The following is a 21,543-nucleotide window of genomic DNA, read 5'->3' on the forward strand; positions in this document are numbered from 1 at the left end:
TACTGACCGAACGACTGAAATACTGATTTAATGAACTGTTTTCATTACTGTAAGGACATTCATTCTAAACCTCTTTACGCATTGTGTTATTCACTAGGCTTTAGCTCACTGCTCATATATATATGTAGGTGTACAGGCACCAGACCGCGGCTAGGAGCGTCGGAGTAAGCTCCAGTTTTGTCAAGCCAACCACTGTGCCTCACTGCAAGGTTCCGTGCCTGTCAAGCTATGGCTTAGGGGTGTTTTAATTTCCCCTGTCTGTCTCTGTAACTGTTTTGTTAACTGTATAGACTATATAAGCTTTTACTGTACTGTTTAATAGGGATTAGGTCCCTAATCTGAATGATTATAAATGTTGTATATACTACTATGCACTGTGTATATATATATATATACATATATATATATGAAAAGTCTTTTTGGCATACAGACTGTCACAACTCATTGGACATTGTTTATTTACTGTATTGGCTTCCACCAGGCCCCTGTACTCTGTTTTACTGTATTACTGTTAAGCAGACCTTCGGTAATCTCAGATTACTGGCCGGTTACGGTGCTAAACCCATAGGGGCGGGTGCGAATCAGAACGAAACTTAAAGTAACAACAAACTCGAAGAGAAACAAGAAATCTTATTGAATGAATTATTTCTTACTCCTCTTGGTAAATGAATGGTGTGCAACTAGCTGATGATGAGAATACATATTGGCATGATTTCTAGACAACGTCACCGCCTAACCATCTGTCATGATACCTATGTTCCCAAATTAAGAAAACTAAGCAAATTCAACTAAGAACTTGAGAAATATTAGAATGAAGAGAGGTTTGATAATTGGTTGAATATGTTTATAGTTTTAATCTCTCATATAAGAAAATTCACTTTTGAAGATAAAATCTATAATGAAGATTTTTAGCTAGAGTAGCAAAATTTGCACAAAATGTGCTTTCAATGATGAGAATACAATTTAATGAGCTTTCACACTAGACAAACGTCATACTTGTCCGAGCTAGTTAAGATTTGAATAATTTAGGTTCCTTTGAAATTAGCGTTACGTTCAAGCTGTGTCAAAGGAAACTCAATCATGGCAAACTTTACTATTGAATCTCATTTATTGAGAGAAATTTATGTTCCAGCTAGATAAGCTTCTAATTTCTCTGTTGCCTATATAATGTCCTAAATAAGGAAAAGAGAGTGCATTAATTTTTTTATTAATTATTGCATGTATGTAGTGATTTTACAATATTGTCTTTGGTTGTCTTCTTAGTAATGATGGCAAAATTAATTTGTAGCAAAACAAACAAAACAAAACAAAAAAAACCCTTGAATTTTTCTTAAACCAAGAGTAGTGCATGTGCATTGCACATCAATGAATATTAGAGAATCTTAGTATAACTTTTTTGTTTTCGTAGTAAATGGTAAGTCTAGCAAAATTCTCATATATGGAAACAAAAAATAGCGGCACTTCACCATAATATGGCCATAACATTTCATAGAAAAAGGCTGATGAAACCAAGTTGTAGCAAACAATATAAATATTTTGATATTTTATACACCAAAGTGATGCATGTGCAGTGCACACTAATGAATATCATAAATTGACCTATAAAATTATACTAGCATAATAACAGACATGGCTAATAATGAATATGAAATTTCAGGAGAAAAAAAATAGACAAAATTTCACTATCTCGTCATATTAAGTCAATGAAATTTCACTTATGTGGATAGTAAAAATTAAAATTGTGAGCAAAAAATTACAAAATTGATGGTCAATTTTAAAAATTCAATACCTAATTTCCAATTAAAGGCTAATAATTTTCAAATTAAGTACGATTACAATTTAATTATTAAAATTTCATTAAAACAAAGAAATTTTGATGTTTCCTCAAAACATAGAAATTTCTATATTTTAAGGTTAAAAAAGCAAGATTATGGGTTCAATTGAAATACATATATATACGAACATGTTGGACTTAACTAGAGTATCCATTACTTTCTCTCAAGTTCTGATAAGAGGCTTATTGTAGTCCCAAAGCATTGTTGCTTTTAGTCACCAGATTTGACCCCATCGATATTACCATATATGGGTCAATTGTTGTAATTGTTGAGATGTGGGGTCGGTGGCTTGAAAATTCTCTGGTAGTTTTGATGATAGTACTGGACTTTTTGATGAAATTACCTCATTTGTTGCTTAGAACTATGATTTGTTGTTGTAGATCTGAACTTCAATAGTAGTGTTTTTTTATTTGAAGTATGATTTTGTGGTCATCTAAGGGCTTTGACTAGAGTGGGCAAGGTGGTGGTATGATAGGGAACAAATTTGGGCAGTAGGGCCAAGAATGGATGGTAAAACTAGTGAAATAATAAGTAGAAAGACGTGTAGGGGTAAAATAGCCTTAAAAATTATAAAAATGCACAATGTGGACTCAAGTTTGGGAACTAGCTAAAATAGTTTAAAAGCCAAAAAAATAATACTAAAAAGTATTTTCTATACTTTTTTACACGTCTTTTCTTAAAAAGTTAAAAAAATAAACTAAAATAGCTTCTTGAAATTTAAAAAAAAAAGAATAATGCTTGGGACCCCCTTTTGGGGGTCACCCCCTCACCCTCTTTGCCACGTGACGGGTGGTGATTGGAGGAGCAGGAAAAAAAAGAAAAAGAAAAAGAAAATGTAACCAATGAGAGAGAGAGGGGGTCAAAGGGGGTAGGGGGAAAAGGGGGGATGAATCATTGTTGAAAAAAAAAATAGAGGGATTTCAACTTGGAAGATTTTTTTACAAGGACTTGATCTAATATGAACTTAATTTGGAAATGTATCTCTATATATATTTTTTAATTTATAAGATTTGGAAAAAAATGCTTTTGGATCGTGGCCCTAAAAAAGTCAGAGTTGATCCATGGCGAGAGAGGTATGAGAGAGGGACAACAAGAGTTTGACATGTGTTGGTTTTTGTGCACTATACTCAAATCAATCTTAGTTATTAGATCCAATACAAATGAATTTTATCAATTAATTAGTATTGAGTAAAATGGATAAAAAAAATTGAGATGACTTTCACGAAAAGTGAGGTAGTTTTATTTATCATTGGAATTTATCTAATTTATTGTGTAATGTGATTAAAGTGATTTGGTAAAATTTACAACTTATATCTATTTTTTGGTGTAAAAAAAAAATTTGATACACATATGTTTCCAAAAACTTTTTACAAAAACAACTGAGAAATAGTGGTCAGGCCCAAAATATATTTTCGTTGTAAAGTATAAGGATAATTGAAGAAAATGAGACTTACCAGAGATAGTTGCTGGTGACGATAGTGATAGGGATGGCAATGGAGGTTAATAGGATAGATATTAATTCTCCATTCTCATTCCTTTATAATTATTTTTCCCCATTCCCCATTCCCCATGGGTACTACCCTCCCCATCTCCTAATGGGTTTGGATATTTTTCAACCCAACTTGACCCCCTTTTTTTTATCTTTTATTATTTTATATTTTTAAGATTCACAACCAAAACTAAATATACATTCAATCTTTTTTTTTAAATTTTTTTTTTTAAGTTTCACAACTTTTTTTTTTTTTTTGGTAAGATTCACAATCAAAGCTAAATATATATTCGATTTTTATTTTTATTTTTTTATTTTTTATTTTTTATTTTTTAAGGTTCACAACCTTCTTTCTTTTTTTTTTTTTTTTAGGTAAGATTCACAACCAAAACTAAATATACATTCAATCTTCTTTTTTTTTTTAAGGTTCACAACCATTTTTTTTTAAAATTTACAACCAAAGCTAAATATACATTCAATCTTATTTTATTTTATTTGGCTCAACAATAAAATCAAATACACATTAATGAACATTGTCACATTATTCGTGTCAAATTTTATGTATATCTAAAATTTTTAAAATTTATTTCGAAAAATTCAATCTTAACCAAAGCTAAATATACATTCAATTTTTTTTTTTTTAAGATTCACAACCAAAGCTAAATATACATTCAATCATATTTTATTTTATTTGGCTCAACAACAAAATCAAATACATATTAATTAACATTGTCATGTTATTATTGTCAAATTTTATGTATATCTAGAATTTTTTAAATTTATTTAGAAAAATTCTATTCCTACAAAAAAAAATTCCATCTTCCTTTTTAATTTTATGTATCTCCTTCTCCTCTCTATTAATTGATGTTCGATAATATGAAGGTGAGTTATTGCTCTCGTTTCCATCTTTTTCTTCTTCTTTTTTTTTAAATTTTTTTTATTTGCATTTATAGAATGAATTTTCTTATTTCAATATCTCCTGCGATTTTTTTATTAGATTTCTTTCTAATTTGGTGGTAACCTTAAATTGAATTTTTCAATTTTCATCTTAACTAGTGATCACCTTAATTGAAATTTTGTACAATTTTGTCTTTAATTTTCATATTTTGGTTATGATTAATTGCGCATTTTTGATCGACAGTCACAATCTTGTCACCGCTAGATTGTCGTCATCGCAAATCGCCGTTGTTGTAGTGAGAGGATGAGAGAGTGTGAGAATTAGAACTCTAATTATCAATAGAGTAGTGATGACAATGGATAACCTCCCATGTGAGTATCCATGGAGACCCAGCCCAAATACTTGGGTTTCCCCTTTTTTCTTGTTCGTTGAGTAGGGTAAGTGATATTCTTTAAATCTCAACCGGGGATGGGTACCCACTAATTTCCCCATATTTTTTTTGGGTACATCGGAAAATAATTTTTTCATATGTTTTCACTACTCTGTTGACAATTAGAGTTCTAATTCTCACTCTCTCTCATCCTCTCACTACAGCAATGGCGATTTGCGATGACAACAATCTAGTGGTGACAAGATTGTGACTATCGATCAAAAACGCACAATTAATCGTAACCAAAACATGAAAATTGAAGACAAAAATGTACAAAATTTTAATTAAGGTGATCGCTAGTTAAGATAAAAATTGGAAAATTCAATCTAAGGCTACCATCAAATCAGAGAGAAATCCAATAAAACAATTGCAGGAGATATTAAAACAAGAAAATTCATTCTATAAATGCGAATAAAAAAATTTTAAAAAGAAGAAGAAGAAGAAGAAGAAGAAGAAGAAGAAGAAGAAGAAGAAGATGGAAACGAGGGCAATAACTCACCTCCAGATTATCGAAGATCAATTAATAGAGAGGAGAAGGCGACACATAAAATTAAAAAAAAAATTAAAAAAGAAGATGGAATTTTTTTGTACGAATAGAATTTTTTTAAATAAATTTTAAAAATTCTAGATATGCATAAAATTTAACAAGAATAATGTGACAATGTTAATTAATGTGTATTTGATTTTGTTGTTGAGCCAAATAAAATAAAATAAGATTGAATGTATATTTAGCTTTGGTTGTGAATCTTAAAAACAAAAAAAAAATGGTTGTGAACCTTAAAAAAAAAAATTTTAAAAAAAAACAAAAGAAAAAAGATTGAATGTATATTTAGCTTTGGCTGTGAATCTTAAAAATTAAAAAAAAAAAGGATGTGAACCTTCAAAATAAAAACAAATAAAAAAATAAAAAGATTGGATGTATATTTAGCTTTGGTTGTGGATCTTAAATAAATAAAATAAATAAATAAATAAATAAAGAAGAAAGAAAGAGTTGGTTGTGAACCTGAATAAATAAATAAATAAAAGAAAAAAGATTGAATGTATATTTAGTTTTGATTGTGAATATTAAAAAAAAAAAAAACATATGGGGAAATTAGTGGGTACCCATCCCCAACCCATCCCCTGTGGATATTTAAAGAATATCACTTACCCAACCTAATGGATAAGAAAAAAAGGGAAAAACTCATGTATTTGGGTTGGGTCTCCATGGATACCCACAGGGTAGATTATCCATTGACATCCCTATATAGTGAGAATGCCATCGACAATGGTGGCTGAAGGAGAGGAAATGGTTTTATTTTTTTAGTAAAGGAAATGATTTTTTTCTAAACAGGGTGAAAAACAACTTTTTAGTATTTACTAGAATATATAAAGGGAGAATTGCAAAAAAAAATGCCAATCACAAAATAATTGCAATATCATAAAAGTACAAGCAATTTGTGCATGAAATTGTGCAACTAAGTCCTATATATAAAAATATAAAAGTTGCTTACAATTTTTTTAAAAACAAAAATAGACACTAATAAACTTTTGTTTTCAGTTTTTAAAAGGGATATTTGGCCAAATATCTCTCATTGGTGTCCTTTGAAGTGAAAAAAACAGTGTGAACTTTTTTAATTTGTAAACCCCCTAGAGAAGAAGCACCTCTTTCATCAAGGACAAACCAAAATATTAGTCCCTTATTCTATTTTTTATTGTCTCAAAATATTAGTCATTTTCTAAAAATCAATTGATATTTTTCAAAAAATTGTACTATTTTAATTTTAAAGCAAAAGGTAGTTTTTGAAAGTTCATATTTTTGAAGTGTAATAATTGTACTACAAATTTTTTTTTGAATTTCTCAGAAGTGCCCAATATTTTGGGACAGATGGAGTATCATTTTAAAATTTAAAATATTAAATTAGTCACTGAGGATATTTTGAGAATAGTAGTGTATGCTGGACTTTTTAAGGAAATTTTTTCATACTCCTTAATACATTAAAATTTTATTATGAGAGAATTTTAACAAAATTTCCTTTTTAAAATTGGTGAAAATGTGAACTCAAATTGTAACTTAAATGTCATTCAGCACTTCTCCAAATTAAGAAGAAAAAAACAAGAATTAATTACTAGTCATTAAATGAGGTAAATATCATTAGAATTAATCTTAGAATAAAGCTTGAGGCCTCTAATTAGAGGTGCCACTAGTGATGTAGTAGCATTGCCACAGTGTGTGCTATGTTTTGTTTGTTTTTTTTTTTCCGTTTCCACCTCACTAGTAGTGGATTTAAAGCTCTATATTTAGGGCTCTAAATCATTACTGTTAATCTTAGGCTTTTTTACCAGTCCTTCCCCCCCCCCACCCCCTCCCCCCCAAAAAAAAGTAAGAAAGAAAGATAGACTATAAAAGTCCATTTTAGTCTTCTTTTTTTAAAATAAAAAAAAAAGACAAAACTTTGATCTCACTAAGGATATTTTGGTAACAGTAGTGTGTGCTGGACTTTCTAAAAAATTTTTTTTTTGGTATTTGTCCTTAATGTATTAAAATTTTATTATGAGGAGAGTTTGACCAAATTTTCTTTTTAAAATTGGTGTAAGTGTGAACACGAATTGTATCATAAATGTCACTAAACACCTCTCCAAATTAAGAAAAAAAAGAATTAATTACTAGTCATTGAATGAGGTAAATGTCATTAGAATTAATCTTAGGCTTTTTAACAATCCTTTACCAAAAAAAAAAAAGATTGGCTTAAAAAGTCCATTTTACTTTTTTTAGAGAGAGAGAGAGAGGGGGAAACTTTGATTGTTTGGACATATCCATTTTCTTTAAAAAAAAAAAAATTAATCACTTTAAAAAGGTATTAAGAAAGCTAAAAATTATTACAACTATACTGAATAAACTAAATTTTTTTTAACATTAATGTCAGTAATAATATACAACTAAAAAATTTATTTGTAATTATATACAAAATAATGTACATGAAGCTTTCATTTTTTTTTTAAAAAAGGTCGCGCGAATGAATTTTATTTATAAAAATAAGAGCACTCCATCCATAAATCCAAGTTTGAGTTTTGTTTGCTCAAAAGTCCAGGCAGTAAAATATTATGCCCACAAGGACACGCGTGTGCAAAATGACTAGAATACCCATGCATATATACATATATTTTACATGGCGAAACCTTTTCATCTTCTCTCTCTCTCTCCTCTTCTCTTCAATTTCTTCACACCGGCTAATCACCACTACTTCTGTCGCCACCGATATGTCATTTGTTGGTCGCCTTCTCGCTGTCATCCACTCTGCCGCCTCTTTCCCTCACTCGTTGGCGGTGTCACTGTCGCGCGACTTTGGTTTATAGGATCATGATCGGAGGAGTCGATGACAATGTATATCTGGTTGCCTTTGCCACTGAGCATGCTTAATCTAGCTATCATTTTTTAACTTAAACCCTCATCTGAAGTCCCCTTCAAGCCTCCATCGCCACCGCCACATCGTGTTTGGTTCTGAATCCTTCTTAGATTTGTCACATCTTCCTTCGATCTAAGATTTATGATTGGGAGATCCTTGGCTATGACACCATCGAATTCTCCGCAACTAACGATTTCATAGCCTTGGAAGAATTATCCGGAGGCTTCGTAGGGTAGTGAAGGGCAGAATTGCGTGCTTTTCTAGCCATCTGTCAGTCGATTCAACTGAGATGATGATGATAGTGACTTAAATCTAGAAATTGGAGTAAAGGTACTGTGTACAGAATAGAAACCCTAACTACCATCCAGATACTTTTTTTTGTTGATTATTGTTGTTGTTTTTGTTGATCTATTGTTGTTGTTCTTGTTGATCTGTTGTTGTTGTTCTTCTTCTTATTAATGTGTTGTTGTTGTTAGGCTTTGGTTTGGCTTGGTATTGCAACAGATAGGATTGGTTGAGCTCTATATTTTCAACATATAGGATTTGCTTTGGCTTGGTATTTCAACAGATAAGAATTTCAAATATATGGCATTTTACACAGATAGATTTTGAATTGTTATAATCAAAATTTTAACAGATAGAATTTTGAAAGATGGGATTTTAGAAAAAAAATAAACAGATAATAAAATTAGGATAGGTAGATTTAAATAGATAAATGAAAAAATTGAATAAATATGAAAATTTGGACAAATATTTAAACATATAAGGCAAAAAAATTGAACAGATAGGCAAAAAAATTGAACAGATAGATATAAAATTTTAACATCTAAAAAATAATTTGAACAGATAAATATAAATTTGAATAGATAGAAAATATTTTGAACGGATAGATATAAATTTGAATAGATGGTAAAAAAAATAAACAGATAAAAAAGACACAAATAATTTTTAGGATAAAATTGGAAATAAAATGTCCTTTAATATCAACAAAAAAGGGATCCTCTATTTACACACCAACATTTCTTTCATCTCACACAATTTCTTAATTCGCATAACATAAAAAAAAAAATTCTTTCAATTCATACTACCGAATTCCTAAAATATCCTGATCTTCATTATTTTTTTACTAACCTTAATCATAAATTGTCACCACCTCGTCTATTGCTAGTGTTGAAGCCATGACCCTAGCCATCGCCTGCTATCTTTTCCTCCAATGGCCCTATTCCTAGTTACTATCCCCCTTGCGCTGCCGCATCTTCCTCCACAGTCTTTTGCTACAGTCCTTTTTTTGATCGTTGCTCCCTTCTATCACTGCTTCCCTACCGCAACCCTCTCTCTTGTTGCCGCTTCTAGCCTTCTCTTCATTTCTCTAGTAACACGATATAAATCGCAAAGATGGTAGGTCACGATGATGTAGGTTTATAATGATGGTGGTTGTGAAGGCGATGGTGGTGGGGAAACGGGATTAGGGGTTGTCACAACCCAAACCCGCCCCTATATGTTTAGCACCGTAACCGGCCAGTAATTTGTGAATTACCAAAGGCCTTTGAATAGATTAGCAAATAATAAGGGGCTACGGGAGCAATAATACAAAATAGACAAGGTCCAATGAGCTGTGATAGCGTACATGGGACAGAACTTTTCAAAATTTATTTATATATATACATAAACATGCCAGTCCAGATACACAATATTTACATAATGTACATCCCAAGACCTGACTGTACAAAGCATACACAAGACTAGCATGAATACAAAAAAAAAAAAACAGCCGTGGCATAAGGCTTCGTTCGGAACCTCCTCGGGAGGCACAATTGTTGGCTGACAAAAACATAACAGAAGGCCGTCAACTCTGGCCCTGGTCACATGCCGGTTCACCTACATACATAATATAAACTATGAGCGAAGCCCAGTGAATAATAATAAAGTAAAGGGTTTTCAATGAATGAGTTCGTACAGATTCAGAAAATCATAATTCAGATTTGTATCAAATTCATCATTTGTCCAGATCATATACAGACAGAAATTATAAGTCATGATTAAGTTTACGCGATACATTTATTAACATTAATAGAACAGAACATAACAGAATGTATACACGTGAGGTTACGAATAATCGGTTCCATAAAGGAACCTTCGGATCCGGGTAACAGAACAAAACAAAAGTTAAGCCCCCGTGACAGGGCCTCTGGTACGGGTAACAGAGTGCAGACAGAAATAAGTTCCATAAAGGAACCTCCGATACCGGGTAATAACTAGCAGATATCACATGATGCTAAGGATGTCACGAATACATATCAGAAATTGAACAATCATTCACTGTACAGAACATATCATTTCGAAAAACAGATCTTGTTTTATCAGACAGAAAGTAGATACCATTTGAACATAACTTTACTAAATTATTACTCACAGTTGACCTTGAAACAGACAGACGGAGCAGATTGATCACACGATACGTGACACGCAACCTACATAACACATAACGGACACACACTTGAAACACACATTCTAATTGTACAAAACTTACGTCGATGGTTCTTAGTGTGTTTCTAACCTTAAATCCTCACTAAAGAGTCTTAAACATGGCCTAGGAATGCCTAGGATGGAATGAGGATGCAAAGATGCCTTGGAAAATATTTTTCAAAACTTGTTGAAAACGGGGGTCTTGCTCGAGCGTGACTTTCTTCGCTCGAGTGAGCTTGTCAAAACAGAAGGGTTGCTCGAGCGTAGACTCCTTTGCTCGAGTGGTCTATAAAAATGCAAAAGTACTAGTTGTTGAAATTTTACGCTCGATGCCTGCTCGATGCTTGCTCAAGCGTGAGACACAACCCTTCGCTCGAGCGTAGGTCTCATCGCTCGAGCGTGCGTCTGCGTGCGCCAAAAACTTGAGAGCTTGCAATTTACGCTCGAGCCACCATTCCTTCACTCGAGTGGAGCTCTGAACAAACGATGGTCGCTCAGTGTGGAATCCTTCGCTCAAGCGAGGAAGCCAAATTTTGGAATTTCCAGATTTGCCTCCCAAGCTCAAATCAAGCATTCAACACCTCAAAACTCGACCTCTTGGGCCCATTTTCTGGAAAACACTTGTAAACTCATAGTATAAGATGTTTCAAAGATCAATTTGTAAAATCCAAGCCTAAGGGTGAGTCAATTGAACATAATTTCAAATAAAACTTCAAGAACAAAACAAGAGCTTAACATGCAAGTGTTCATTTTAAATCCAATGCTCTAAAACATGACCAAATGTAAGATTAAGCTCAAAATCATGATGAATTCATGGACTAAGGCTAGAATATGGGCTTGCATGCAAGAACTACCATGAATACACTTCAAAATGCTAAGATATGAACATGCATACATGATTTATGCCTCAATTCAACATTTTCAATCAATTCATGACTTAGATCACTAATGTCTCATGAACCAAGCAAGAATTAACCTTAATGTAACGCCCTCAAAATAATGACATTAAACCCATCAAATAAGACATTCATTAACATATGAAATAACCACATTCTTCTATTCATCAGAGTTTCATTACAAAAAATATTACATGTTAACAACAAAAGCAAAATGCCCTACAGGCTTACAGCTTTTCAAGTTAACACTTGGTTACAACAAAAGAGTGCTATCTCATCTACACATTAAGCCCTCGGCTTGAATATACATGTAATACATCAAAAAGAACTAAAACAACAACAATCTGCTCGCCTCTAGCCTCCCAAGCTATGACCTTGGAGGTGACATGCTACGTGTACCTGAAAATGTTATTCCCATATAGGGTGAGCCACAGCCCAGTAGAAATACACTAAACCAACCATGAACAATGACTAAAAGATTAGCAATTGATAGATGGCCAACACTGATACATCCACATAAATCACATTTTTATGTCATCCGACTTATGAGTCCAAGTTACTTTTCATTTTCCCTTTTTCAACAGATATGCATATTAGCTCTATCGTCATCTCAACAGATATGTATAACAACAATATCCCACATTCACAGATAAGCATATAAGCTATATCCACATTCTCAACAGATATGTATAACAACAATATCCCACATTCACAGATAAGCATATAAGCTATATCTATACTTCACAAAGATAAGCATATGAGCTCTATCTTCACTTCTCTAGACAAGCATATGAGCTATATCTACGGAGTTCATCCCCTATCTTCTCCCAATACTATCCGGTTTAGAGGTACATCCCCCATCTTCCCCTAAACCGCGGAGTACATCCCCCATCTCCTCCTCTACACATAACGTATACAAACACATTGGTTCTATATACAATCACTCAATACATACAGTTAATGTATTCTATCAACCGTCAAATTCCATGACACAATCCATTGATTAGTTTCCGTTTGCCTAATCATCATGCATTGTCTACAACAATCACGACTATCCTTCACCGATAGCTCAAAGCAATTATTTCTAAACAGAAAATAAATGCACAAATGGATATTCAATCAACATTTCAATTCGGTGTGTGATAAACAATTCAACTGCACCCTTTAACCCCATGCACTCTCAATCTCAACAATTCCATTTCATTTCCTCATTTCTCACAATTAATTATACCAATTAATCAATCAATGTAATTAGGTCATTTTCCATAATTAACATTACAACCCTTAGGTCCCATTTTCATCAATGATTCAACATTTAATCCATTCCTCTATACCAAACATGCATCTAGGTTTATTATAAATAAAACCCCAACTTTTGTAAAATAACACAAAAGCCCCAAACTTTCACAAAATTACCAAACCAACCCCAACATCTCAAAATACCAAAATTTAAAGACAAAATCCATAGAGAGAAGTAGGATATCCCTACCTCAAATTCGGAGCCCCAAGGGAGAAGATGACAAAACCCAACGTGCTCCAAATCCCGAAATTTTCAGATTAAAATGTAGCCCTCGACGATCAACAACCTTTTTGTAAAGGCCAAAGATGAGCAAATCACTCCTACTAGATCAAAACCTAGAGAGAAGGTAGAGTTCTAGAGTGAGAGGCTCAACAATGGTGTTTTTGGAAAAGTAGGAGAGAGAAGAGAAAGTGAAAAAGTGATTTGAAAAGTCAAAACTCGGAACTTAAACCCAGTCGTCCCGCTCGAGCGTCAAACACCCCGCTCGAGCGTCACTCACAGACTCCCGCTCGAGCTTCAACAATCCCGCTCGAGCGGCGGATACACACTCCCAGAACTTTTTACAGAACCAGGTCTCCGCTCGAGCTTCCAACTCCCCGCTCGAGCGGCACTCACACAACCCCGCTCGAGCGACCAACTCCACGCTCGAGCGTCCAACCCTGCACAGGAAATATTGGATGGGTGCAATTCCCGCTCGATCGCCAGAGCCCCCGCTCGAGCGAACAGGTCAAAATCTGGGTAACTAGTTTTGGTTTCTAAACTCAACCAACCTGTAACAGACCTGCCCAACACATCCTACAACTCAAATACGAAGTAAAAAGGATGTAAACAAGATAATAATCAACTACCAACATCCACGGACACATGTCCGGATCACTGTACAACAAGGGTAAATCCGGGATCGCTATACTTAAATTCACAATTGAAAGGGAAATCTCCTACCTTAAACTTTGAATTCCAACCCTAGAAGCTCAAATATGCAAACTACTCTTCAATTCTCCTAAGCTCCAAGCCAATCCTCTAGATGAATTTAATTTTCTCCTAATTCCCTCTCTCTACTCGGTTTTGGCCAAGAAAAATGGCTGAGGAAATATGCTATTAAGTGTAATAAGGTGTGGTAAGGTTGGTCTCAAGTCAAGCCACTAAGTCGCATAATGGTAGATAAGTCCAACTAATGTAATTTAGCTTATTTAATTCAATTTAATCATACCAAATCAAATTTCAACTAAATTTATCATAAAATCACATTAATTCTAATTAACACAAAACGCTAATCAGTTTCGGATTCGGCCGCCGATAAGGCCTTCAATTTGCAGTTTAAAACATAAATTATGAACAGATCATTTTATGGCAAACAGATAAAAACACAAAGACAATGCAAGACATATGCAATTGAATTCCGGAGTCCTTCTAAATTACTGTTAGGCATAAATAATCATGGTTAGCATTAATCGGAGGTTGGGGTTATTACAGGGGTCTACGAGATGGACTAAGGGGTTGTAATGGTGGCCGGAGGGGGAAGTCATTGTCGTGGTGGTGCGAAGACAACAAGCGGATGTGAAAAGCTAATGGCGTCAACATTCTCAGCTATTGGAGCCTCCATAGTCAACCCTCTTTCATCTTTGGGTAAATTACACTGATACTTCTAGAGGCTTGGTCCAATTACATACTGCCCGTTGACATTCTAGAAATTACATTTTCACCCTTGTGGTTAATAGTCTCATTTCACAAACTCCCCTACTTATATAAAAGGCAACAACTCCCAGTAGAAATAGAAAAAATTACATTGAAAATAAAAAGTAAAGCAAAGGAAAAAAAAAATTAGAAGAAGTAAAGCAAAGAAAGAAAAGAGAGAATGCATGAGTTCAATATGTTCATTCTGTTTAAATAATTACAATGATAGGGAGTCAGTGTAATTTTCTAAACGTTAGGGGTGATATGTATTAAACCAAATCTCAGAGGGTGTAAGTGTAATTTACCCTTCATCTTTTCTTCTTTTTCTTTAGGCGAATTTAGATCTTTCTGTTTGCTGGTGATGGTAGTGCCCAGCAGTGGAGATCGAGAGGGATGGATGACGTGCTGCGAGGGTGGAGAGAGTTTTCGGGTCTCGTTCACTGCCGCTGCTGTTGTCATCACCTAGAGTAACTGTAGAAAATTGTTGCAAGAGGTTTGAGTTGGTGTCGATTGTCCTCCTTGGTAATTTGTTAAGAGGCAAATTAATAATTAAGGATGTGTTTGGTAGCTTCTCTAAATATATTTCTACTCGTTGTTAGCTTCTCTAAATATATTTCTACTCGTTGTTTTGAGTGTCCTGTTTGTTTAGAGTTTTCAAAAATTAATTCCACATCCACTTTTGAAAACTTTTTCCAAGGCAGGAAAATTTGGGCTAACCAGTCGTCCTCCCGGACGTCCGGCCAGATGACTGGAACAATATTTTTTATTTTTATTTATTTTTTTAGCAATTGGCAATTGGCACTTGTTATTTTTTATATTTTAAATAAAAAAATCGAAATTTTTTTAATTTTTTTTATGAGTTTTGAATATAATTTTGAGTTGTGTTTGTGGTTATAAGTTGTAAGTTTTTATATTAAATATCATATGTCACATCAAAAATTCTAATCTCAATTCAAAACTCTTTTTAAAACTTTTTTCAAAACTCCTAACCAAACAAATTTTTCACACTTAAATTATAATTCTAAAATTCACAAACTCAAAGTATAGCTCTACTCTTAAATCATAATTCTAAAACTCTTCAAAAAACTACCTAAATTTTTTTTTAAAAAATGGGATGAGACGAGAGAAATGATGATATGTAAATAGAAACTTCCAACAAAAAAAAATTCTCATCAAATTATTTTACAAAAGGTCTCACTAACAAATATATATATATATATATATATTAATCTAATACCTTTTTAATAATTTTCTCTAAAAATAACATTATTGCAACATTTTTATGAATTTATTTTACATCAATAATTGTATTTAAAAAAAATTACAATAATAAATTATCCAATTTTCCATCGTTCCCAGTTCTCGAGAGTCACCGGCAAATCGCCCGGGCACTCAACTGAACTTACTTTAAAAAATGGTGACTCTCTCGACTCTCGCAGCATCAATCGGTCTCAAATCCGTGTGAATTTCGAAACCGTACTTTTCTCAACTCTTCAATTCGAATTCAATTCCATGGACTCTCAATTCTCCTCAATGGCAATATCAGAGTCTCAGAACACTCCTTTTAGATCGCTTTTCCGATTGCGTAAAGCTTCACAGACACTCCGATTCCGATTCCGGTAATATAACTATACACCCGTGTATACATATACATACATATGTCTGCTGGGGTTTGATTCCATGGTGATAGAGGGTGTTTGATGTATCTTGAATGTGTTTAGGTATTATGTTATTTGTTGTTGGTGATTTTTTATGTTGATGTTGTGATTGAATTTCGTTTAAAACGATTTATTGTTGAATTTTCTTTTATAAAGGTTTAATTTTTATAGGTGGTAGTGACATTTTTTTTGAGGCTTTTGTTTGGAAATGAGAAAAACTGCCACATTTTTGTAGGAAAATTATGTTATTGTATTGTTTTTCAATTATGTTTTGTTTTGCTCTTTTTTTTGGCCAGATGTTTATTGTAATTTTGATGTGAAAAAATAGAAATGCTTCTGAAAACCCAATCTTTTTTGAGTTTATTATGATGGGAAAAATACACTTTGCCTTCTGTGGACCTGGGGTGCCTCCATGTACGCACCATATTTTATCTCAAGGCAAACCATTACTCAAGGCACACCCTTAATATTTTGATAAATAAATTTTTTACTTAATACACACCATAAACTTCCATATTTACCCGTACACACCCCACCCACAATCTACTTCCATGTTTATCCTCACTCACTCACTCACCCACCCACGCACGATATTTCCATCTCCCCCTTCATTCTCTATTTCCATCTCCCCCCAGATCCAACATTACTGCATTCTATGGGTGCACATGTCTGGGAAAAGCCCAAAAAATAAAAAAATGTTGTTAGTGTTCGGTAGTACAGAGTCGAATTAAATGGAATTGTTCGACTGTTTATAACCGAACAAATGGTTTTTGTTTGATACTTAAAAACCGAAGAATTGGATTATGTTCGACACTATGAACCGAACATATACAATTTGTTCGGTTTTAGGTAGTCGAAGATTGATATGTTATTCGACTCTGGATAACCGAACTAATTCAAACGTTTACCACTCATTAAGTAAACGAAAACGAAAACGAAAACGAAAACGAAAAAAAAAACAAGAAAAAATAACCTTTTCCTTGCTCCATTGTTCCAAATCAATATTGCCAGATGAATCCTTCATTGAATCCAATCAAAATGTTTAATAATACGTATATTTTTGGTTGTTTCTTTAAGGGTTTTTGGTTTTGTTTTAAGCTTTTTGGCTCCTTGAGAGACAAGATACGCAAGTAACGCCTTTGAGATTGTTGATGAGTATTTTATTCATTATTGTCCTTTATAGTAATTATACAAATGGTGTGTATCATAGCTTGTCCTTTGTAGTCATTTTACCTAAGGTTAAAATTGTAATAAAAAATAAACTAATTAATGGTTTGCCTTGAGAGGAAAAGTGGTGTGGAGGGTGCCTCTATTTACACACCATATTTTATCTCAAGGCAAACCATTACTCAAGGCACACCCTTAATATTTTGATAAATAAATATTTTACTTAATACACACCATAAACTTTCATATTTACACTTACTCACACACCCCACCCACAATCTACTTCCATGTTTACCCTCACTCACTCACACACCCCACCCACCCACCCACGATATTTCCATCTCCCCCTCCATTCTCTGTTTCCATCTCCCCCAGATCCAACATTACTGCATTCTATGGATGCACATGTTTGGAAAAAGCCCAAAAAATAAAAAAATGTTATAAGCTTTCGGCAGTACAGAGTCGAATTAAATGGAATTGTTCGACTGTTTCTAACCGAACAAATGGTTTTTGTTCGATACTTAAAAACCAAAGAATTGGATTATGTTCGACACTATGAAACCGAACATATACAATTTGTTTGGTTTTAGGTAGTCAAACATTGATATATTATTTGACTTTGGATAACCGAACCAATACAAACATTTACCCCTCAGCAAGTAAACGAAAACAAGAAAAAAAAAAAAGAAAAAGTAACCTTTCCTTGCTCCATTGTTCCGAATTAGTATTGCTAGATGAATCCTTCATTGAATCCAATCAAAATGTTTAATAATACGTATATTTTTGGTTGTTTCTTTAAGGGTTTTTGGTTTTTGTTTTAGGGTTTTTGGATCCTTGAGAGACAAGATACGTAAGTAATACCTATGAGATTGTTGATGAGTATTATATTCATTATTGTCCTTTATGGTAGTCATACAAATGGTGTGTATCATGCTTGTCCTTTGTGGTCATTTACCTAAGGTTAAAATTGTAATAAAAAATAAACTAATTAATGGTTTGCCTTGAGAGGAAAAGTGGTGTGTAAATAGAGCCTCCTGTGGACCTGTGGTTATGGAAGAAGCAAAATGACAAAATTAACCGTCTCTTGTTTGAAATTGTAGTTCACATAAAACCAATATTAAAGCTATATACTTAGAGGAGTTAGGGCTTGAATGAAAAATTGGCGCTTGATTTGGACTCATTGTTTTTTGAAAATCAACCATGAGAAGGTGTTGGTGTATGGGATGGTAATTGGTGGCTTGGTGGCGAGTGTAGACAAGTCTGGTAATGGTGGTGGGTTTGGTAGAGAGAAAAAGTGAAAAGTGGTGGGGGTGGGGTGGGTGTAGTGTTGAGTGGTGATGACCATCTTGTGATGGGTTTTGCTATGTAGATATGTTCATACAATGATGTCTTGCAAAATTACTGGAATCTTAATTCAACAAAGCTTTATCCTAACAATGCGGCTAACTTAAAATCCTGTTTTCGAACTCCAGGCCATCTATGGACATTTTTTGGGCTAAATTATGGGTTCAATATGTTTATTTCACTGCCATAACCTATACCTTTTTGTTCATTTTCCCTCTTCCTTGCAGCACCTTTATGGAAATTAATGGACATATTTTAATTCAGCATTCGTTCTCTTCCTTGCAAATTTATTTGCCTGAGTTCCCTTGAGACACTGCCATCTTATCATGCTAAGTACTTGATTTCCTCGAAGCCATCATCTTCTCTTTGATTTTTCTTTTCAACTACTACCTCAATTTAGGTTTATTTACAGGAATTATTGAGGTTAAATTGGATAGGCCTGGAGCAAAAAATTCCATTGGGAAGGACATGCTGAGAGGATTGCAGCACAGCTTTGAAGCTATAAATAGGGATTCTACTGCAAATATTTTAATGATCAGTAGTTCAGTTCCCAGAGTGTTCTGCGCAGGTGCTGATTTGAAGGTAGTATGTGATCTCTGATTTTTTAATTAAGTTAGCAGACATGATTATAGTTACAGACTTACAGGTAATATTTACTTATTGAATAGAATGAAGGATATACAATATGCACTGTAATAAAGGACTTGCTTGGATGTGATGTGTCAAAGAGTTGTACAATTCTAAAAAATATAAAATAATAGTGTTTGTCTGGTTCTAAAGATAAAATAAAATAATAGGACATGTATGGACGTAATGTGTCAAAGAGTGTTTGACAAGTGTCAGTGTCTTTAACATGGACACGGCACTTTCATAGAAGTATATGTGCTTCTTGGACTGAAAAAAAAGAAGAAGATTCCTTCTATCAACTAATAAGAAGCATAATCCTCGGTCCCTCAGTATTCCATCCTTTCATGACATGGTATAAGTTTTCTGATTCCACCGAAATTCTATCCTACATGATATAGCATCAGTTTCCTTTTAGACATGTTCTATTTGTAAAACTAAAGTCGAACCTCTAGTTCATGATCAAACCAAGATTGTTCGGACAGCTACTGCTAAATGTGACTAATTTCACCATTTTTGGTTCGTTTGGCCGGAAACAATCTAGCAAACTTGACTTGTTTTGCCATTTCAGCCTTGGTTGGCCAAACAAAGCTTGAACACAAAAAAAAAAAGAAAAGGAAAATGAAAAAGAATAAGGTCGTCCCACTATTGTCGTCCTTAGTAGTGGTGGTGAAAGAAATAGAAGTGAGAAGGGGGGGAAGGGGAGAGAAAAAAAGGAGAGAGGAAGATGTGGGTGTAAGAGATGGTGGGAGGTTAGGAGTGGGGATATGTTTGGAATTATAAGGGGTGTAAAGAGTTGAAATGAAAATTTTAAAATTTTGAAGTGAGTATGATAAGAAAATGGGTTTAAGGAGTTAAATTTGTTGCTAAGTGGAAGCTCCCTTAAAAAGTTTATCCTATATTGTCCCTCCCCTTAGTCATACACCATTTGTTAGGTGTTTGTCACCTACTTAGGAATGGATGGGCATGTGATATCAATCAGTTGGTAGTTCTAAGTGTTTTTCCTTCACATTTGACTTCCACTTTCGCCCCTCTGTTGATTAAACCATTTCGTTTTTGTTAAAATCCACCTACTACACACCTACCACTACCACCTACTACACACTCACCTACTTCACCTACTCTCCACCTACTCCTCACCTACTACACACTCACCCTCTTCTATATATACGAATCATGAATCATTGTAATCAATATCAAAATACACCAATCAATAATACATCAATTTTAACATGGTATCAGAGCAAGGTTAAGAACTTAGTATTTTTCGCTTCACCGGCGGGCGGCAACCTCGCCTTGGCCGCCCGCCGGACCTCAACCTAGTCCGCTAAAATTTTCTACACATACCTTCACTCTTCTCCTTCCTTACCACCACCACTGCCGAAGTTCCAGAAGTCACGGCCACTGGAGCCTGCTCTACCTGTTCGGACGTCGGGTTGTTCTGGTTCGGTCATGTTGGATTGTGATCGGTCTCTGACGTCAAAGCAAATAGCCCGCAAGTCCATCGGAGGCTAGGTCCGAGGAAGCAATTTGCCACCACCAAGGCCGGCTGGAAGTCGGCGCCGGCCACCGGAGGAGCGAAGAAGTCTTCTCTCTCCCTCTCTGACAAATCTGAGTTGGCTCCGCCGACGAGGTCGTCTCTCCTTATCGCATGCATCTCGCGTTTTCCAGATCTGTTTTTGGCTCCGCCGGTGGCATCGAGTAGAAGCCATGACCGCATCGCCTCCATCAACAGACAGACAGAGACAGCCGTGCAGTAATCTTCAGTGATCCCACCTTCGCACCAACCATCCAGATGCCATCTCCTTCTCTCTCAGCATCGACTTCTTTAATGCCTCTCCTTGATAACCCTGAACTCAGCAACAATAGCAATCAGGCCACTAATCTTGTAAAACCATCTCAGCAGCATTCATTGCATTTGGAAGATCTTGCTTGTTTGCAAATACCAGCAGCACAGCATCCCTCAATTCATCCTCATTTAGCATTCTGTGCAATTCATCTCTTGCTTCAACCACACGCTCTTGGTCATTGCTATCAACCACAAAGATAAGTCCCTGTGTGTTTTGGAAGTAATGTCTCCACAAAGGTCGGATCTTGTCCTGGCCACCAACATCCCAAACAGTAAAGCTAATGTTCTTGTACTCCACAGTCTCCACGTTAAATCCAATGGTAGGAATTGTGGTGACTATCTCTCCCAGCTTGAGCTTGTAAAGAATGGTAGTCTTACCAGCTGCATCAAGACCCACCATCAATATGCGCATCTCTTTCTTTGCAAACAGCCGACTGAAAAGCTTGGCCTTCACATGGGCACACACTCCACACACTGCCCCATACACACACATGCGGGACGTCCCTCTCTCTCATCTTTTCCCACTT

General features: G+C 34.5%; 1 protein-coding gene across 14 annotated transcripts in view; it reads left to right on the forward strand.

Annotated features, from left to right (window-relative positions):
• The first annotated feature begins 15,545 nt into the window (after positions 1-15,545).
• Positions 15,546-21,543, forward strand: part of LOC114274138 (putative enoyl-CoA hydratase 2, mitochondrial) — a 30,113-nt gene continuing 24,115 nt past the window's right edge. For 6 of the 14 annotated variants that reach the window (XR_014348879.1, XR_014348878.1, XR_014348877.1 and 3 more), the window contains exons 1-3: positions 15,740-15,993; positions 18,771-18,876; positions 18,956-19,125. Coding sequence is in view for 5 of the 14 variants with exons in the window: in XM_082902256.1 (XP_082758382.1) it covers positions 18,870-18,876; positions 18,956-19,125 (177 nt within the window). In the remaining 9 variants the exon portion in view is untranslated. Of the gene's footprint in view, positions 15,994-18,770; positions 18,877-18,943; positions 19,126-21,543 lie in introns of those variants that run through there. The other 8 variants (XM_082902260.1, XM_082902257.1, XM_082902261.1 and 5 more) reach the window with 7 other exon arrangements.

The sequence above is a fragment of the Camellia sinensis genome, chromosome 13 (assembly GCF_055761805.1).
Source record: "Camellia sinensis isolate YWXY chromosome 13, ASM5576180v1, whole genome shotgun sequence".
Taxonomy (NCBI): Eukaryota; Viridiplantae; Streptophyta; class Magnoliopsida; order Ericales; family Theaceae; genus Camellia; species Camellia sinensis.